General features: G+C 39.2%; 1 protein-coding gene across 1 annotated transcript in view; it reads left to right on the top strand.

Annotated features, from left to right (window-relative positions):
- The window catches only part of GAP43 (growth associated protein 43), a 92,109-nt gene extending 76,300 nt beyond the window's left edge, over positions 1-15,809 (top strand). Inside the window, exon 3 of the mRNA XM_067034558.1 lies at positions 15,116-15,809. Within this exon, the coding sequence (XP_066890659.1) occupies positions 15,116-15,204 (89 nt within the window). The 3' untranslated portion in view covers positions 15,205-15,809. The remainder of the gene's footprint in view (positions 1-15,115) is intronic.
- Positions 15,810-18,373: the final 2,564 nt, after the last annotated feature.

Raw genomic sequence — 18,373 nt, 5'->3', positions numbered from 1 at the left:
AAGGCCAATATCATATTTGTAGCGATAGTGGTTGTGTGATGTCCAGTATAGACTGAGATATAGAATTGGAGCCAGGAATAGAGTCAAGGATGTAGAGAAGTATTTGGCAGTAGAAATTGGAATTTGATGTATACGAGGCCAGGAGTCATTAAACCTTGTGTTAAAGAAAGTAATATGCTTACAGTGATGTATAGGGATTAACAATATGACAGTGATAATATAAATGTGGTGGTTACCTGGTTATGGGGTCGGGGTCAAAGTCATTAGAGAGAATGAGTCATTTGATGCAGAGCCTGCAAAGCGAATGTAGAATTGAATCTTGGATTGTGTCTTGTTAGGGGATAAGGAACAAACACTAGACCCAGAATGGCAAAGAAAAGTGAGGAAACAGCAAACACAGATCCAGAACATGGTCTTCATTAAAGTTAAGAAGAAAGGAATATTTTAAGAAGATGTCAATGGGCTTCCCTGGTGGCGCAGTGGTTGGGAGTCCGCCTGCCGATGCGGGGGACACGGGTTCGTGCCCCGGTCCGGGAGGATCCCACGTGCCGCGGAGCGGCTGGGCCCGTGGGCCGTGGCCGCTGGGCCTGCGCGTCCGGAGCCTGTGCTCTGCGGCGGGAGAGGCCACGGCAGTGAGAGGCCCGCGTACCGCAAAAAAAAAAGAAGATGTCAAAAACAAAAATACACCAACAATTAAGGAGTTGGTTTTGTTCAAACTATTGCAATAGTGACCCCAGCTCCCAAGACCACAGTGTCTTGGCAGGGTAGCTTTCCCTTAGACTTTTATAGGAGGAGTAGACAAATTACAGGTGGGGTGATTTACAAATGAGGTTATTTTGCAATCAGAGGAAGTCTAGTCAGTTAGTTGAACAAGATTTATTTATCACTGGTCTACCTTGTTTCAAAGAGACAAACAATTCTAACCTCATTCATGAAACAAAGAATAGAAAGTTCAAGGCAAAGGAGGAAAGATCTATGTTTGGCCTTGTTACAGGTAAACAAGGGAGTCACCCATGAGTCTTCTGGAGTCATGAGAGAGAGTGGACAGCAGATCATATTGAGAAGAGTATCTTACAGTAAGCCATTTCCTAGAGTGTAAAAGGATGGGGAGACTTCAGAAAACAAAAGGTTGGGAGAATTTCTTAACTGCCCCTATTTTCTGGAGCACAGAGCTCAAGTAAAAGTCAACACTGTCAAAAGGAGTAGTCAGAAAAAGATCAAGAACAATGGTAAATGAGAAAAGGCCTTATGATGTGGATATAATTTTGAGGGAGGGGGTGAATTTGAGGAGAGCACTGTTAGAAAAATGATAGAATTGAAGTCAGCTCCTAGAGAACTAAGAGAGGTGAGATGAAGAAAAGGCATAATTTGAATTTATTTTTTCATGAAGTTTGTTGATTGAAGAGGAAAAGAACAGGCTGGTAAATTTCTTGAAGAAAGAGGCTGTTACCTTTGCATTTGGGGACTGTCTTGTACAAAAGAAAACATATTGAGAACATATTTTGTTCTGTGTTATTCTAGAGGAAAGAACTCCATAAAAACTTAGGAGAGGTAGGTGTTAGCTGACTATCAGGAAGAATTTACAGTTAGAGCTGGAGTGGCCTGTTGAAGCAGAGTCTGCCTGTCTACTAGGAGGATTCTGGGAGATTCCTGTATTAGGTAAGTTGTTGCTGGTGGGTCTCCAGAGCCCCTTTCTATTCTAAGGTCTCTGTATGCAGTCTGATTACTTTCAAATAAATAGGGTTTTGAAAGAAAGAAGAGAGTAGGAGGTAGATTCTAGACATAAGGTATGTCTTAGAAAATAGTTTTATTAGAGAAAAAAAAGAGAGAAAGCCTTCAGCAGAATGATTTTTCCAATGGCAGTGCTATAGGATGGGCAGGACACATATGATTCTATGGTTCTGTCTAAGGTAAGCTATAGACTCACCATGAATCTTTATTCTTTAACTGCTCATGGTCCCAATGTCTCTAAATAGCCAAGACTATTACATTCTTTGCCACTAAATATAAGAGCTCTGAGCTCTTTACTAGAAAGAGAGAAATCAGTACAAATATGAATATCACTTTTTCGATATAGTTCTGGTTGTGTTCCAGTGAGTACTATTGATTCTTAAAGCAATTTTTCATTCAAAGGCAGTGCCATAATTTGACAGGCCCTAGGAAGCCAAAATACACAATGAATGCAAAATGAATTGTCCCAGCAAGAGATGGGGATTGCATCTATTTACCTGCACACAAGCATACAACACAAACAACTTTTATAGGGCTTTCTTGTTACAATAATAATTTTTAAAATTAATTTCAAAATTGAGTTAACCTTCTCAGTGGACTTTTGAACACTCCGCTTTCATCGGGAAGTGGAGGGAGTGATAGACGGGGGAATGATATGCACTTTTATTTGCTCTTATCAGGACATAGTACTGATCTCTTACAGATTTCTAGGTATGACAGCATTTGTAGTAATTTCAGCTACTGCTGGACTTTCATTACCCAGCAAATCTTTAGTCATTGAGTTTATGAAACCTGCCATAATCACTGATTACTGTTCAGCCTAAGCCACCAATTTTAGAGGTCTCCACTTTTTCCCCTCTATATATAGAATATCCACATCACCTCTCACCAGTTGTGCATAATGTATTGAAGTTTGATGCAACAGTAATCCTCAGCCCTGGTTCTGCAAGCCTCTAGAGTATCTAAAATTACTTCTGGTGGCTCTTAAAGTAAAATTATATTGAGTTTGCCTTTTATTTCACAAAGGAGAGAAGGAATGGAGGGAGTGATGGGGAAGGAGGGAGGGAGGAACAGACTTACACAGTGCATTTAGGATTACTGGAGAGAGATGCCAGTTAAAATCAAGCAGTAGAATTCATCATCCTCAAAGGTTGTGAGAGACATTATGATGTTATGGGAGGATCACTGAATTCTCATTAGCTGTGAGACTTTGGGCAAGTCACAGAAATGCTCTACCTTCAGTTTTTCTCAGAGGGAGTGAGGGGCTGAGATCAGATAATCTCTAAGATCTCCTTCAGCTTTCATTATTCCGTAATTTTACAGTTAGGAGCTCACTCCATAACAATATATACAGATTTTGTATTTTTGTCCTGAATTATGTGGTTTATCCATTTGCAATGATAAAATTAGCAAGAGAACTGCCAAGTCTTTAGTTTTCTTTGTGCTGTGTAGATACAGCCATAAGGGAAAATTAAAGAACACAGATAAGTAATTGTCTAGCTAATCTCAGTTACTACCCAAACACATCATGGTGAGACATGGCAAGGCATGAGCTGAATATGACTCATAAGAATAGTGCTTCTCTTTTAAAATTTAAATGTTATCCAAGCAATAGATATTTATATGTAGGAAAAATTTTTAGGCAGCTGTAGTCACTACTGGAATGACCCTTATAGAGTTAGAATTATTTCTAGTTTGGGTTTCTATATTTTAACTGTGGAGTCAGATAATCAAATCATGTAATCAAATATCAGATCATGAGATTTGGCAAATTTGCTTTTAAAGACAATTGTTGAAAATATTTGTAATATTTTTTGTAATATGGCATATTAACTCAATATATATTAAAACATTACAAATCATTGGTTGAATTTTTAAAACCAGTATAATCTAGAAAATAGTTCACTAACTTTCTCAAGGTGTGACAAACACAAATTACTACACTGTTGTAACTGATCACTAGATAAGATCTAGGATGACTCGTTGAAAACAGTGAGCATAATAGAAATATCTAAGGAAACACAATTGTTTGAAATGGCTGGTATAATACCTAAGCAGCCTGTTTGGATAAATGTGAAAAACTTCAAGAAAGAATAGCTAAGAGAGTAGATTCAATGAAAAATGACCAACAAACACAATTAGCCTGTCCGACATTTCCTCATCTCCTAAGTATGGGCCTAAATAATTAACATCAAATACATGAAGTTTGATTTTTAGAAAATTATTAACTTTCTCTGAAATGCAGGAAGAGGAATTATGAATAAACTTTAGTGGGGAAAAAATGCTAACTTCATTCATGTTTGATCAAGATTCCAAAAGAAGTATGGCATTTCTCTGCCTGTAATTCTTGTAAGAAAGTGGCCACTTCCTACTCCATCTTTAATCTCTTTACTCTTCAAGGTTTGCTGGAATTCCATGCTTGAGAAGTCCCAGAAATGAGACAGCACAGTGCATAGGCAGAAGGAATAACCCCCTCAGAGCAGTCTTCCACACAGCCCTAGGGATTTCTGCCCCCAGACATGCCTTGTCCACAGAAATGGAAAGTTCTTTCTCATAATAAAGCTGAACAATTTCACTGTAAATGGTCATTTTCCTTAAGGTTAAGGGACAAGAAGTCCTAGGTTTCTTTCAAGTCTTGGGCTCAATAATTATAATGAATCAGAGAATTTTTCTTAAAATTGGATGTACTGTCTTAAGCCTGGATAATTGCCATCCCCTCTGTAACTTGCCTACTGGAACAAGATTTACTACACATCTGAGGGCAAGGGGTTCTTTGGTTCTTGCTCAGTCAGTATAGTAAATGTACTTTTGCTACAAACTGGAGGGAATCCAATGGAGCGAAGCCCAAGGATAAGGTGGTTTCCTTTGAAATCAACTGACTGCTATTTAAGTGTGAAATAGAGAAGATTGTCCTCTTCTGAAGTAGAGGCAATAGCGGAGAAGTTCTTGCCTTTTGAGACATTACTATTTAGCAGCCTTGATTCTTGCATCATAGAATCATGCCTCTCAAGTTTGGCCAACAGTCAACTTTGCCCTGGTGATCATTTTTGGACTTTAGACCTTAACTTCAAAGCATTATTATTTTTTTACTTTACAAGCAGAAACTTTATAAGGAACAAACTTCTCTCTCCCTTTCTCGGGATACTCGAAGAAAGTTTCTCTTTGACTGTAGTCTAAGAGTGGATACGCGTGAGAGAGAGAAGCTAATTCTCATTTATTAGGCATGTAGGTGAGCAAAGTAGTGACACCTTGTTAGGTTGTCTTTTTTTTTTCCTCTCATTTAATGCTCATCACAAGTCTATGAGGTAGATATTACTTCCACTTTACTGACAAAGGACTAGGAGAGCACAGATGATATATATTGAACACCAGTATGTGAAAGCCCTTAGCACTTGGCTGGCACATAGTAAACATTAAACCAGTGTTAGTTCCCTCCCACTCACTTAATAATAATCGCCAATATTTATTAAGCAGTTTACTGAAACATGCCATTCATTTTAAGTACTTTAAATAATTAACACATTTGAGTGTTTTAGTAACCCCATGAGGTGGGTACCAATATTAATACCAATTACAGATAAGGAAAGTGAGGCAATAAGAGGTTAAATAACTCACTCCAAGTCATGGTGTCAGAGATAGAATTTTTTTTTTTTTTTTTTTTTTTTTTTTTTTGTGATACGCGGGCCTCTCACTTTTTGTGGCCTCTCCCGTTGCGAAGCACAGGCTCCGGACGCGCAGGCTCAGCGGCCATGGCTCACGGGCCCACCCGCTCCGCGGCATGAGGGATCTTCCCGGACTGGGGCACGAACCCGTGTCTCCTGCATCGGCAGGCGGATTCTCAACCACTGCGCCACCAGGGAAGCCCAGAGATAGAATTTAAATGAAAATAGCTGGTTCCAGAACCAGCTGTCCTAACCACTACCCTGTTCCATCTAAAAATAGTGATGCTTATAGTAGATATCTATTTTTTACATTTGGGTTTTTTATATCTGAATAATTTGTTATAAAATTAGAAGACATAAAATTAAAATTAGTAAAAAAAAAAGGAAGATGATGGAATAATTCTTTCCATGCCTAATGCCTATAAAGCAGAATAATATTGTTTCCTTTTCATAATGCAATATTTTGAAATTCAGGCATACCTCTGCTATTTGGTCATGGTAACAATACAGGTCCACAGTTTTTATGCTTGAGGTAATTAAGGTTTTATCTACATGACACAAAGCATATTTGGAATTGTCCCCTTTTTTCATCACTTTCGTCCCTCCTATAAATATTAAACGCCTATCTTGTGATAAGCGTGACACTAGGAGTTGACGTTAATATAGATGCCTTGATTCATTAAAGATATATATATTTGCCAGCACTTTTCTAAGCATTTGGGATTCATCAGTGAACAAAATAAATCTCTGCCTTTGTGGAGTTCAAACTATTGCAAATGTATCAGACTTTTCATTTGAGAAATTAGTTCACAGTCAAGAAGACTAGAAAAGATACCACAAACTAGGATATAATGCAATGGATATAATTTCTATACAAATAAAAAGTAGGAAGTGATTAATTCCATGTAGGATAGGTTTGGAGGTATGGAAACATTTGAGACGGGTCATGAGGGCTGACTAAGCGACAAACCCAAATGATTCAAACCTTGAAGACTTGCTATGTACATTGACTAAGGAAATTGACTGGCCTGCCTCCTATCTCCAGTCCTTAATTTTCGGTTAAAGGTATAACTTTGGTCCCATTCCCCAGAATCAGAGCCTGAGAAGGGACTCTTGTGCGAATACTTTATTGGTGGAAATCCATAAGGGAATGAAGAAAGAAGAGAAGCCAGGGGAAGAAGACAGCAAAATGGGTTCAGGAAAAGCATGGTCTCAGCCTAATCCCACAATCTGTGCTGAAGCACAAGTTGCATCACAGAGATTGTCTGTGTCTGGAGTCACAGGGGGCAGAAGGGCCATGACCTCTCAGGCACCTCAGGTTGAGGTGATTCCGTTTACATCCCCCGCCCAAGGAGCAGGTGTGGGTCATTGGCAGCTAACACCTCCAGCAGCTGGGAGCTGGGGACATGAGCCTGGTAAAAGGGATCTGAGAATGTCACCAACAGCATCTGTGAAAGGAGCCTAGGACATCTGGAAGGTATAGGTAGGGATGTAGAGATGTTGAGAATATTTGAACAGCAAGTGAAGGGAGAGAGAATATCGAGAATTGGATTTTTTGGTATCTCTTTTTTGGCTTTGGTAGGCCATTTATAAAATCCGCAGTAGTCATTATTTATTTTTTACTTCATTCACTAAAAAAAATCTTGAGATATGAGTAATTTAAATTTAGCAAAATGGAAAAGTTCGCACTGTTAGTTAGGACTCCTGATCTGGAGTTAGTTCTTGAAGACAAATACAGTGTGACTATCTTTTATTCTGATTAAGGGAAACTGCTTCCATTTTGAAGTCAGAGTCCAGAAATGTATCTTCCTGGTATAATTTAAGAGTCTTACGCCAGACACTCCTTCCCCTTTTGTTTTTCCAGTGATAGTGTTTTAAAATTTTTAAATGCCTTTAGGCAATGCCTGCTCTTACGAGGCCTCCGTGGACCCCGCCACTGGATTTTACCTATGGCTAGATTTTCACATTAACATTAGCTGCCTGGCACCTTAGACAGTTGAGTTTGTAAAGGCTTAGAGCGATGCAGCTAAGATTTTCTCCTAGCTAGATTCTCCTCACCTGGGATACTATGAGGTGAAATGGGAGATGCAGAGTTGAACTCTGGTCAGATGGGATTTTGAATTTTTAAATATACATATAATCTACAGAAGAGGGTAAGACAATTTTTAGGCTGAATTTCTTCGGATAGTCACCACTAGCAATACACTCTATCACAACATCACTTCTCTATCCCGGACACAGCCCTTCTCAAAGTGCCTCCGTGTCATAGGCGCCGTCATTGTTAGTACTGACTCCCCGTTTCTCCACTCCTCCCACATCCTAACCGTAAGGAATGCCTTGGAAGATCTACAGATTCAACTGCCAGCTCAGCACAATTTAGCTGAGGGGAGGGATGAAGGAGTGTGTCTACATGACTTTTATGCTAGAGTGGAAATACCCCCCAAATTTTTATTTTTATTTTTAGCCTTAAAAAGTTGACTTATTCACTGTAATAATGATAAGAGATCATGTTAATTCCATTCAGCTTTACATGTTTATCCCATCTTGTTCCAAAAATGACTTAAGGCAACTATGCAAGCCACATAAATTGTAATTTTTTATCTTTCTGCGTGTTTCTAACGGAGGAAGAAGGTAGGACACCCATTTTTGATGGTTTGATAGACATTTTGTAGAGAGAATGTTTAAGATGTTTTCAAGGCCAACTTGTATCATCTTTGACTTTTGTTTTAATTAAAAAAAAATCTCTGGGTCATTTCTGTTTTAGAATAAAACACTAAATGTTGTTCCAAAGGTTAGAAATCCTAGATTCGTTCTCAATTTCTGTAACAGAGTAGACCTATTTAATTAATAAATCACTTGTATTCTTGTTTAGAGACTTTATAGGAACATTCTAGGGGAGAAGCCCTCTTAGTCATTTATCTGAGAAAGATGATTTTTTTTTTTTTTTTCCTGTGGGAAATTACTTTTTTTCCTCCTGGGATGAAACTGTTAAACTTGATGGATTTTTTTTACCCAAATCCCACAGGCTGTATTAAAATCTCAACATACTATATGCTGCACTTTAAATTTTATTAAGTGCTTTTAAATACCTTCCTTCAATAAGGCGAGGCAGTCATTATTATCCATACTTCTTATAGATTAGAAAATGGAGGCAAAGGAAAAGTAACTTCTCGGAGGTCAGGTGACTAATTGGTAGCAAGGCTAGATAGAAATCAGCTTGGTCCTAGGCGGAAACTTTTGAGAGAAGTAGACTTGTATATGTATATTTCAGATATCACTGGGACCTCGCCTCTGAATTTTCTCCTTGGTTAGGTTTTGTTTGCTACTCTTTGAAATCCTCAAGTGAGTAGTGTGATAAACAATAGGATTATTTGCTTTCAAAGTCTCAGAAAGCAAGGAGTTGGGGGCATAGGTGATACTTGCACCACTCTGCTGACACAAAATGCTGTATACTGACTCAGTGTTTTGAGAGGGACTTGAAATGGAAAACATGGCAAAAATGAAAAACAAAAAAGAATAGCAAAATGCGACCACCCAAAGCCATGATCCAGGCTCCACACTGATATCTGGTGCACAGCTCAAGAGGAAGACCGTGTAAGTAACAAAGGGACATGTGTGAGGTAGCTACAGAATGTTGTTTTTATTACTTTCCTTTGAGCCTTTGAGGTAATGATGCTTAATATTCAAGAAAAGTGAAAATCAAAAGGGAAAGGAAGCAAACAGCCCAGCCCAGTGGTGATTGGTAGAGTAATTGTGGGCATGGCCCCAGGATGATAGCAGCTTCTATTTAATCAATGTTGACAAGACTGGGGAGAGCTGGGCAGGTCCCAAGAGGTAATGTTTTACTGGGAAATCCACTCAACCTAATTTCAGTAATGTAGGGCTGTGGAGGGGCCTGGACCGGTGCCAGTAAACAGGGCCATTAGAGCTCAGTGTAGGCAATGGCAGCTGGGAACACCGCCATCTCTCCAGCAGCACTGCAGCCGGGCTGCCTGGCTGAGCACACAAGCAGCCGCTGCTGCATATGCTCCTGGTATTTGCTCACTAACAGAATGTGCAGACGTGCTATTCTCACCCTTCTGAGGAAATGAATGGAATGCATAAAGACAAGAGCTGCTTCCAGAATCTATTTCAGCAAGAATCAGAGAGCCAGTTAGAGGCACATATTTCAAGGACGACTGTGAAATCATCCACCGGGGTCCCCTACCACCACCCGGTTCCAAATGGATATAGAAATGACTTTCAATTTTATTGCTGTCTTAATGTGGTCTTGATCTTTCTTAGGACTGGTAGTTGTGAGTCAAGAATAAGAAAACTACTAGAGTTTTCCATATTTCAAAATGTATGAGATTCATTAGAGACGCTCAACTTTGCAAATCCAAGAGAAGTGGCCTAGGAGAAAATATGCCCCTTTGCGCTGAGCTCTTCTTGTCTAGATATTACTTTTTCCTTTATCACCCCTTCTCCCACAAACAATAATTACTAGCATGTGAATTCCAAGAAGGCAGAGCTTTTTGCTTGGTGTTTTCATTGCGTCACCACTGCACTGCATTGCATTTGAAATGCATGGCACAGTGTGTGGCATGGAGTAAAGGCCCAGGACCTTTTATTGAATAAATAAATGAATTAATGAACACATTTATTTCTTCCTTGCGGGCCTCTCATTGTTGTGGCCTCTCCCGTTGCGGAGCACAGGCTCCGGACGTGCAGGCTCAGCGGCCATGGCTCACGGGCCCAGCCGCTCCGCGGCATGTGGGATCTTCCCGGACCGGGGCACGAACCCGTGTCCCCTGCCTCGCCAGGCGGACTCTCAACCACTGCGCCACCAGGGAAGCCCTATTTCTTCCTTTTTGAAGCAACCTTCAACTCTAGAACATGAAGAATACATGGCTTTACTGTCATGATGTTAACTTTCTCTTTTTAAAGTAACATGGAAATGGTAAAATTCATGGCAGCTGCTACTGAACATAGTTATTTCTAAGAGGTCTTTGGGCCCAGAAGAAGTAATGTTTTTGTCAAGGCTAACATACCAAGGCTGGAGAAGGGTATAGCTCTTTATCAGATTCTAACATTATCTCTTCAAATTGACTGTAATTTTTGAGAATGTATTTAATACAAATAAAAATTATTAAAATTGCTCAATTTTATTTTATTAAGAGACAAATTTTCCCCCTTTTAGACTAAACTGCTAAAATACATCATCAGTTTTTGTTTTATTTATTTATTTGGGGACATAGTCTGTATCATAGTAAAATTGTATTTCAGGGTTGATTTCTGGCGTAAAGACTGATTTGGGGGAAGAAACCCATCCTAGGTAGAGTAATAATGATTCCTAGTGAGGAAGCTCGCTAGTCACATGATATATACACATAGATAGGAGATATATACAGTCGAGCCTTGAACAACACAGGTTTGAACTGCACAGGTCCACTTATATGTGGATTCATTTTAATAGTGAATACTACAGTACTACGCGATCCATGTTGGTTGAATCTATGGATGTTGGATGTTGGATACAGAGGAACTGCAGATATGGATAAACCATGGATACGGAGGGTCCACTATAAATTATACATGGATTATTTTCAACTACACAGAGGGTCGGCGCCCCCAACCCAGTTGTTGTTCAAGGGTCAACTGTGATTCACTTTGTGATCTTTCTTTTCCTGTAATGCCTTAACCAAAATAACAGTATTAATGTTAGGTTTTCATATTTAATATGAGTAAAAGTACTATTCAGAGCTAAACTGAAACAGGGAGAACACTTTCTATTCTTTAACTTGCTGGATTTCAGCTGTCACATCAGGCTTTCCTCATTCGCCAGCTCTGGGCACATTTACTTCCCTCACTTGCTTTATGTCACTTGGTACTGAAAATCCCATTCAGTCTTTAGCTTCCACAGCCTCTTAAGTAACAACTGTCTCAGAGAGAGGTTGAGCTTCTAGATGGGGAATGTGATTATTTACGCTAATTGGATCATGATCACTGGAGTGACCAGCTGGCCTCAGCCATTCATCCATCTTTGAACTCACCATGAAGATCAAAGGTTTTGCATAAAATACTAAAAAGAATGCATATTAACTCATCTCTAGCATTTACAAATTATGTAATTAGTGCCAGAAAGGGCCAAGACCAGATTCATATTATTCAAGACTAATCAGAATTCTTCCCTCCATTCTGAACTGCTTTTACAAAGACCAATTTTTAGACTTCATAGTCTCCAGGCCTACATACCTGTGGACCCCCTGCTATAGCTCCTACTCTGAGCCCATCCACCCTTCTTGGACAAAGGGACGAGCTGGGAGAGCAATGTAAAATAGATGCTACCTAGATGGCGCTGTCCTAGGTTGAAATTCACTGTTGCCATTCACTGTGTTCCTTTATCTTATTGTTCATCAGCTTCCCGGCCTATAGCTGTGAGAATTAATCAAATGACACAAGTCCATTTAAAACTGTTCTAAACATGTAGGAAATACTCAAATATGGTAGCTATAGGTAGACACTTTATACAAGGGGTCAGGAAAGTTACAATTTATGGTTTTTTCCATAAAGACCTTCTTGACCTTCTCTGGTCGAATTTGACCACCTGATATAATGGGGAAACCTGGACAAGTAGAAGACCTAGATTTTAGTCCTGGCTTGACATGAGCAAACCATATGATTTAGAGAAAAATCTCTTTATCTGAACTTCAGTTTCCTCTTCTATGAAATGAGGATGTCCTTTCATTCTTTCATTCAGCAAGTATTTATTGAGGGCCTTTCCTGCATGAGATTCTGTGCTGGACATAGGGGATTCAAAGTTGTACAAAAGTAGATACTGTCGTTACCCTTGAAGACTTACGGTTTAGTCACTGGGTGATCTTAGAGGTCCCTCTCACTGCCAATATTCTATAATTATGGATTTCATCATTGCCTATTAAATGTTTATTACAAAAGGCTTAAACAAGAGCAAGGGTATTTACTGGTTTTCTCACTTTTCTTCTCAATACCTAGAAGAATGTCTGGCACATTGCAGGTGTTCAATATCAATTTATAGAACAACTAAATGAATAAATAATTATATTTCAAACACTTTGAAGCATTTGAGGGGAAGAATATGTAGATCTTGAAGCTCTTTTAATAAGGAACAGACAGCAATGACTTCCTGTCACAATAAACAGATGCATGTCAAGTTTCACCGTTTCTCCTAGGCCCAGGCAAAGAATGACAAGAGAAAGTGGGGGAATTTGGGAGGATTTAACCTGATTCCACTCTAGAAGTGGACAGAAACTGTGGCTATTTAAAGTTATCTGGATCTTTTTTCCTTCTTTTTCTCTTTTTGGATTGTGTTCCCTTATTTCACAAATATACCTCTGTTCTCACCTTAACCAGCCTGATTTCACCTTTTCTCTTGAGTTTCCTAATCTACTTCAAATCATACATAATAGCTCCCAGGTTTTTATTTTAATAAGAGAGGTTTGAAGTCTTCTCTGCTCCTATAGCTAATCCTTCTATGTTCTTCTAGACAGTTTAAATCAATATTCTGTTTCTTTTGCAGTTTGAAGAGGGCACTAAATATGTGGTTTCCTGGAACTGGTAAAGATGATAAACCACTGTGGGCATACCTGTAGTCTCCAAAATTTGGGCATGGCTAGGGAACTAAATAAATTATCTGAAAGAATTGAAAATTGCTATAAAAAGATCTAACAAATATGGAAGCTTTCTTCTGATAGAAAATTAAATGATCCATTAGCACACCAAAGTTCTATAATACATGAGGAACACTGCTGGTACATAGAGTATTATGAAGATCAGAACTGAGTTAGTTTCACCCAAAAATTTTTGTTGGAAAATCTGATCAGTGTGGTGGTTCATCAAGAGTTAATAATGATCACCTTGGAGGGATCTAACCTTAAAAAATTCTTTATGAGTAGTAGTAGATAGCCTCACTAGGATAACTACATTTTGAAAGTAACTTACAGTCTGCTGCAAATCCCACAAAATAAATCAGACTTAAAAACTTTGGTGAAAAACAAGTCATTGTAAGATAAAATGACCTGTCATTGTTGCTACTTACCAGACCAGCCTCATTTGATTCTTAAAAAAACACATCTATTTTCAAAATGATAAGTATTTTCTGCTACTGAAGAGACTTAAAAGAATATTATTAGATAGGTGTCCAAAGAAGGAATTCCCAAAATTATATTTAGCAGCAGTGGTCTTGTTTGGATATAAATGTTCAGCTTTATCTGAATATAAATATATAGCTGACTGATTTCAAAGAAACATACATTTTTATGAGCTCTTCTAATGGTCTCCTAAAAGTTCCCCATTTCTCTAGTCTCAACATCTCTCAAGTCTTAGAAATACTTGTGTGAAAAATCGACCCTTGGCTGGCATCTGGGAACTTGAATTTTGAGAGAGTTCTCACCACTTCCTAACTAAGAGTGTTCACCGTGCCTAAACTCTTTGTGCCAACAATGTGGTTTATGCTGGACGTCTGTTTTCCTCCTGGGAGTCTGGATTTGGTACGTGCTAGGTAGAGGGTGCCTACACAACCAGTGTCCAATAAAAACCCTGGACTTGTAAACTCAGGTGAGCTTCCCTAGTCTATGACATCTCACACATGTCACACTTCATTGCTGGAGGAATTAAGCACATCTTGTATGAGTCCATGAGACGACTCATGGAATCTTGTGCCTGATTTCCTCCAAACTTCGCTCCATACAACTTTTCCCTTTGATTTTTTTGGTTTTATATCCTTTCACTGTAGTAAATGGTAGCCATGAGAAGGACTATATGCTGAGTCTTGTGAGTCCTCCTAGCAAATCGCTGAACCTGGGGGGAGTCTTGGGGACCCTGATACAGGAGTTTCATTTAATAATAGAGGTGATGTCAAGGCAAATGCTCTTTCCATTAGCTGGCATACTAGTAAGCTGTCTGTAGTACGAAATCAGTTGACTGAGTATTACAGTGGCTTAAAGAAGTTAGTTATTTGTCTCACATTAATAAGAAAAAGTCTGAGGAAAAGTGTCCAGGCGTAGTATGGTCGGTAACAAGTAGGTTTTTTTCTATCTTTCTGCTTTACCATTCTTAGTGTATAGTTTTTATATGCATGGTCACAAGGTGACTGTTACAGCACCAGGTAGTCTGATGTCACGGTCATTAGGAATAGGAGAAAGTAAAGAGCAAACACTTCCTCTGGAGCCTTCCCAGGGAAGTCTGTCTCTATCGATTTGGCCATCACTGCATGATATGGACATCCCTAGCTCCAAGGGGAGCTGAAAATGCAAGTACTTCACTTTCCAGCCTTTATAATATTAGAAATGAGGGGTGAGATAGTTGGAATGGATGTTGAATGATCCACATAAAGTATCTGTCATGATAAGTCTGACATTAATGCAAAAGAAATACAAGATCGTTGTGGACCCCCCATGTGTGGATACCTTAACTGTAAGGCTGAGAGATTAAAGACCATGGTAGTTTCTCTTTAGTGAACTCCTCGCCCACGATATCACAGCTTTGTTCCTGGGCTCTTCCCTATGTGTCACAGAACAATTTCCTGGGGGTAAACTCTTCTGAACCTAGAAATTACATTATTGAGATAGCAATGATCTCTTTTTATCTTAAATCTTTATGAAGTGGTATGAAAAGAAGAAATGCATTGCACTATCATCTGAACAGATGAGACAAAATACTAACTCTGCTTCCCCTGCCCTAACCCCATCTGTTTTCTTCCTCAGAAGCTGTAGACGAAACCAAACCTAAGGAAAGTGCCCGGCAGGATGAGGGTAAAGGAGAAGAACGCGAGGCGGACCAAGAACATGCCTGAACTTTAAGAAATGGCTTTCCACATCCCCACTCTCCCCTCTCCTGAACCCTGTCACTCCTCACCCTCTTCTCAACTCCTCTCTGAAGTTTCCCTTCCTGTCCTACTCACGTCTGTGAGTCTGTCCTCTCCCGCCCACTAGACCTCTTTCTCTCTGTGTGGCAAACATTTAAAAAAAAAAAAAAAAAAAAAGCAGGAAAGATCCCAAGTCAAACAGTGTGGCTTAAACATTTTTTGTTTCTTGGTGTTGTTATGGCGAGTTTTTGGTAATGATGATCCAATCATTTTGGGAAATTCTTGCACTGTATCCAAGTTTTTTGATCTGGTGCGTGTGGCCCTGTGGGAGTCCACTTTCCTCTCTATCTCTCTCTGTTCCAAGTGTGTGTGCAATGTTCCGTTCATCTGAGGAGTCCAAAATATCGAGTGAATTCAAAACCATTTTTCTTTTCCTCCTTTTCAATGTGATGGAATGAACAAAAAGGAAAAAATTCAAAACCCAGTTTGTTTTGAAAATAAAGAAATAAAGCAAATGTGCCAATTAGCGTTAACTTCTGGCTCTTAGGCTCCTTTTTCAATCTGAATATTAATAAACCATGAGAGTAATCAAACTCCCAGTGGCTCTGTGTTTCTGTTCCACCTTCTCATGAGTTGGTTTGACACACTGCGATTCTTACATTTTTTCTTTGTTCTTGCCTGCCAGTCTGACACCAACCACCCTGACAAAGAAAAGATGGATGAAACCATAAGGCTCCAGTCAGAACCAATGGCGTAGGTCCTTGATGGGACTCGGGTGCGATTTTATCTTGTAGGGCCACTGTAACAAAGTACCACAGACTGGGTGGTTTAAACAACAGACATTTATTTGCTAACAGTTCTGGAGGCTTGAAGTCCAAAATCAAGATGTTGGCAGGGTTGATTCCTTCTCAGAATTGTGAGGGAAGCATCTGTTCCAGGCCTCTCTCCTCAGCTTGTAAATGGCCATCTTCTTCCTATGTCTCTTCACATCATCTCTGGTTATCTCAATAGCCAGATTTCCCCTTTCTGCCATATTGGATTAGGGCCCACCCTAATGACCTCACCTTAACTTTATTACCTCTGGCAAATCCCTGTCTCCAAATAAGGTTTCAACTGAAGGTATTTGGGGTTAGGATTTCAACATGTGAATTGGGGGAGGAGGGGCACGCAGTTCAACCCATATCAGGCACTAAGACCTGCTTCTACTAAAATCACTTCAGCATATTTTCATGACTCAGGAGAAGTATCTAATGGAAAGTTATTCTAGGTTTTGCTAAGTTAAATAATGTAAGACATGCATAACTCTTAGAAACCCCCAGGCTTTTGTTTAGATAATTTATTTTTAACCCAAATATTGATATGGTCCATTTAATATTTTTCAGTTTATTAACTTCTGTTAGACTTATCCCCACACAAGGTAGCTGACAGACTCTTGATTAGTCATAATCATTGTTTCTGCTAATGGTGATAGTATACAAAGAAAAGGTCTCTATTTAGCACATCTATCCTTTTCAAATTTCCTTCCAGTTTCTGTTTTCTAATACCCTCTACTAGAAGGTAAACAGTTCCCATGAGAAACAAAACAATGTCCCTAAATCTTGAAGCATCTGATGGTGTTCTTTTTCCCTCTAAATTTCCTAAGTCAATCCTGGTACAAATTCTTAACATGTCATACTCTGTCCTGACCCTGATTCTCATAGACAAGCATTGCCAATGGACCCCCTTAAGCTTTCTGCATTCATCTGCACATAGAATTTCCCAACAAGGAAGAGAAAATTGTGTCAAAGCCTTCAAAATAATGAAGATCATGGAAATAAGTGATCTTAGGAGATACAACCTACACCTTGGTAACTCTGCTCAGCTTTGTGTGGAGCTGGTGCCCAGTTAATGCTTTGAAGAAAGCTGATGTCACATGAAAGATGAGTCCTTACTGGATCAAGGGGTTTTTCCTCATCACTGACACTAAGTGGAAGAAGAAATCACAAGGAAAAAGGTCTATAAGGAAAAGCATAAAAAGGTCAAAAGGAAAGCATCAATAACATATTAAAACAATTAAAGAATTTTGAATTTATTCTGAGTTAGTGTGATTTCCACAGAAGACTTTGCAAGTATCTGGGACTCAATCTTGATCGGATTATGGTCTCATCAGATGTGAGAAAAGGTGTTGAAAAATGTTATCCATGGGTTGGAGTCATATTGGCAGGATATTGCTTTAGGAATTGTTTTACCCCAAAGGTTTTTGGTAGGATAAATGCTTTCATTTCTTTCCCAAATCTACACTTCAAAGCAACATTCCTGTGACCTGACACAATTCAACTCCTTCAAAGTATAATTCTAAACTTCTTCCACTGAATCCATATTCATAGAAAATAATAGTATATGACTTTTTTTTTTTTTTTTTTTTTTTTTTTGCCGTATGAGGGCCTCTCAGTGTTGTGGCCTCTCCTGTTGCGAAGCACAGGCTCCGGAAGCACAGGCTCAGCGGCCATGGCTCACGGGCCCAGCCGCTCCGCAACATGTGGGATCTTCCCAGACCCGGGCACGAACCCGTGTCCCCCGCATTGGCGGGCAGACTCTGAACCACTGCGCCACCAGGGAAGCCCTAGCATATGACCTTTTAAGTCTATATTAACATACACTGTTCAGTGGTCTTACTAGTTGTGTCAGTTGGAATTTTGTTTTTACTTATGAATATCTATTTTTATTTGATTTTTAAAATCTTGTCTCCTTAATAGAATTATAAAAATGGAGGAAGACACATCAGAGAGGCTTGTAATGATCCTAAAAGACATGCCAAGGATAACTGCAGCCCTCACACTGGTACAAAACAATGTGACTCAAATATATACACAACACACACAAAGTCAGGTGATACTGGGAAATATAGACCATTCAAGATACAAAAACAAATAGATTCTAAATTCTGTGTAGAATTTGATGACTCTAAAACATCTACATCTGGATTACTGTTTAAAAAATAAAAACTAGGTTGAGGACAAGTTAAAAATCCCTCAACAGTGACAAGTGATTCTTTCAGGTGGTAATAAGATCATATTCTGGGCATCAGGCCCAATATTCAATTTATAGCAAAACCATGGCAATGTGTGCATGAAGTAAACTCTTTGAACCAAGCTATGTTATTTAGGCCTAAAATGTT

This window comes from Kogia breviceps, chromosome 5 (genome assembly GCF_026419965.1).
Source record: "Kogia breviceps isolate mKogBre1 chromosome 5, mKogBre1 haplotype 1, whole genome shotgun sequence".
Lineage (NCBI taxonomy): Eukaryota > Metazoa > Chordata > Mammalia > Artiodactyla > Physeteridae > Kogia > Kogia breviceps.
This window is presented reverse-complemented; position numbering and strand designations above follow the sequence as displayed.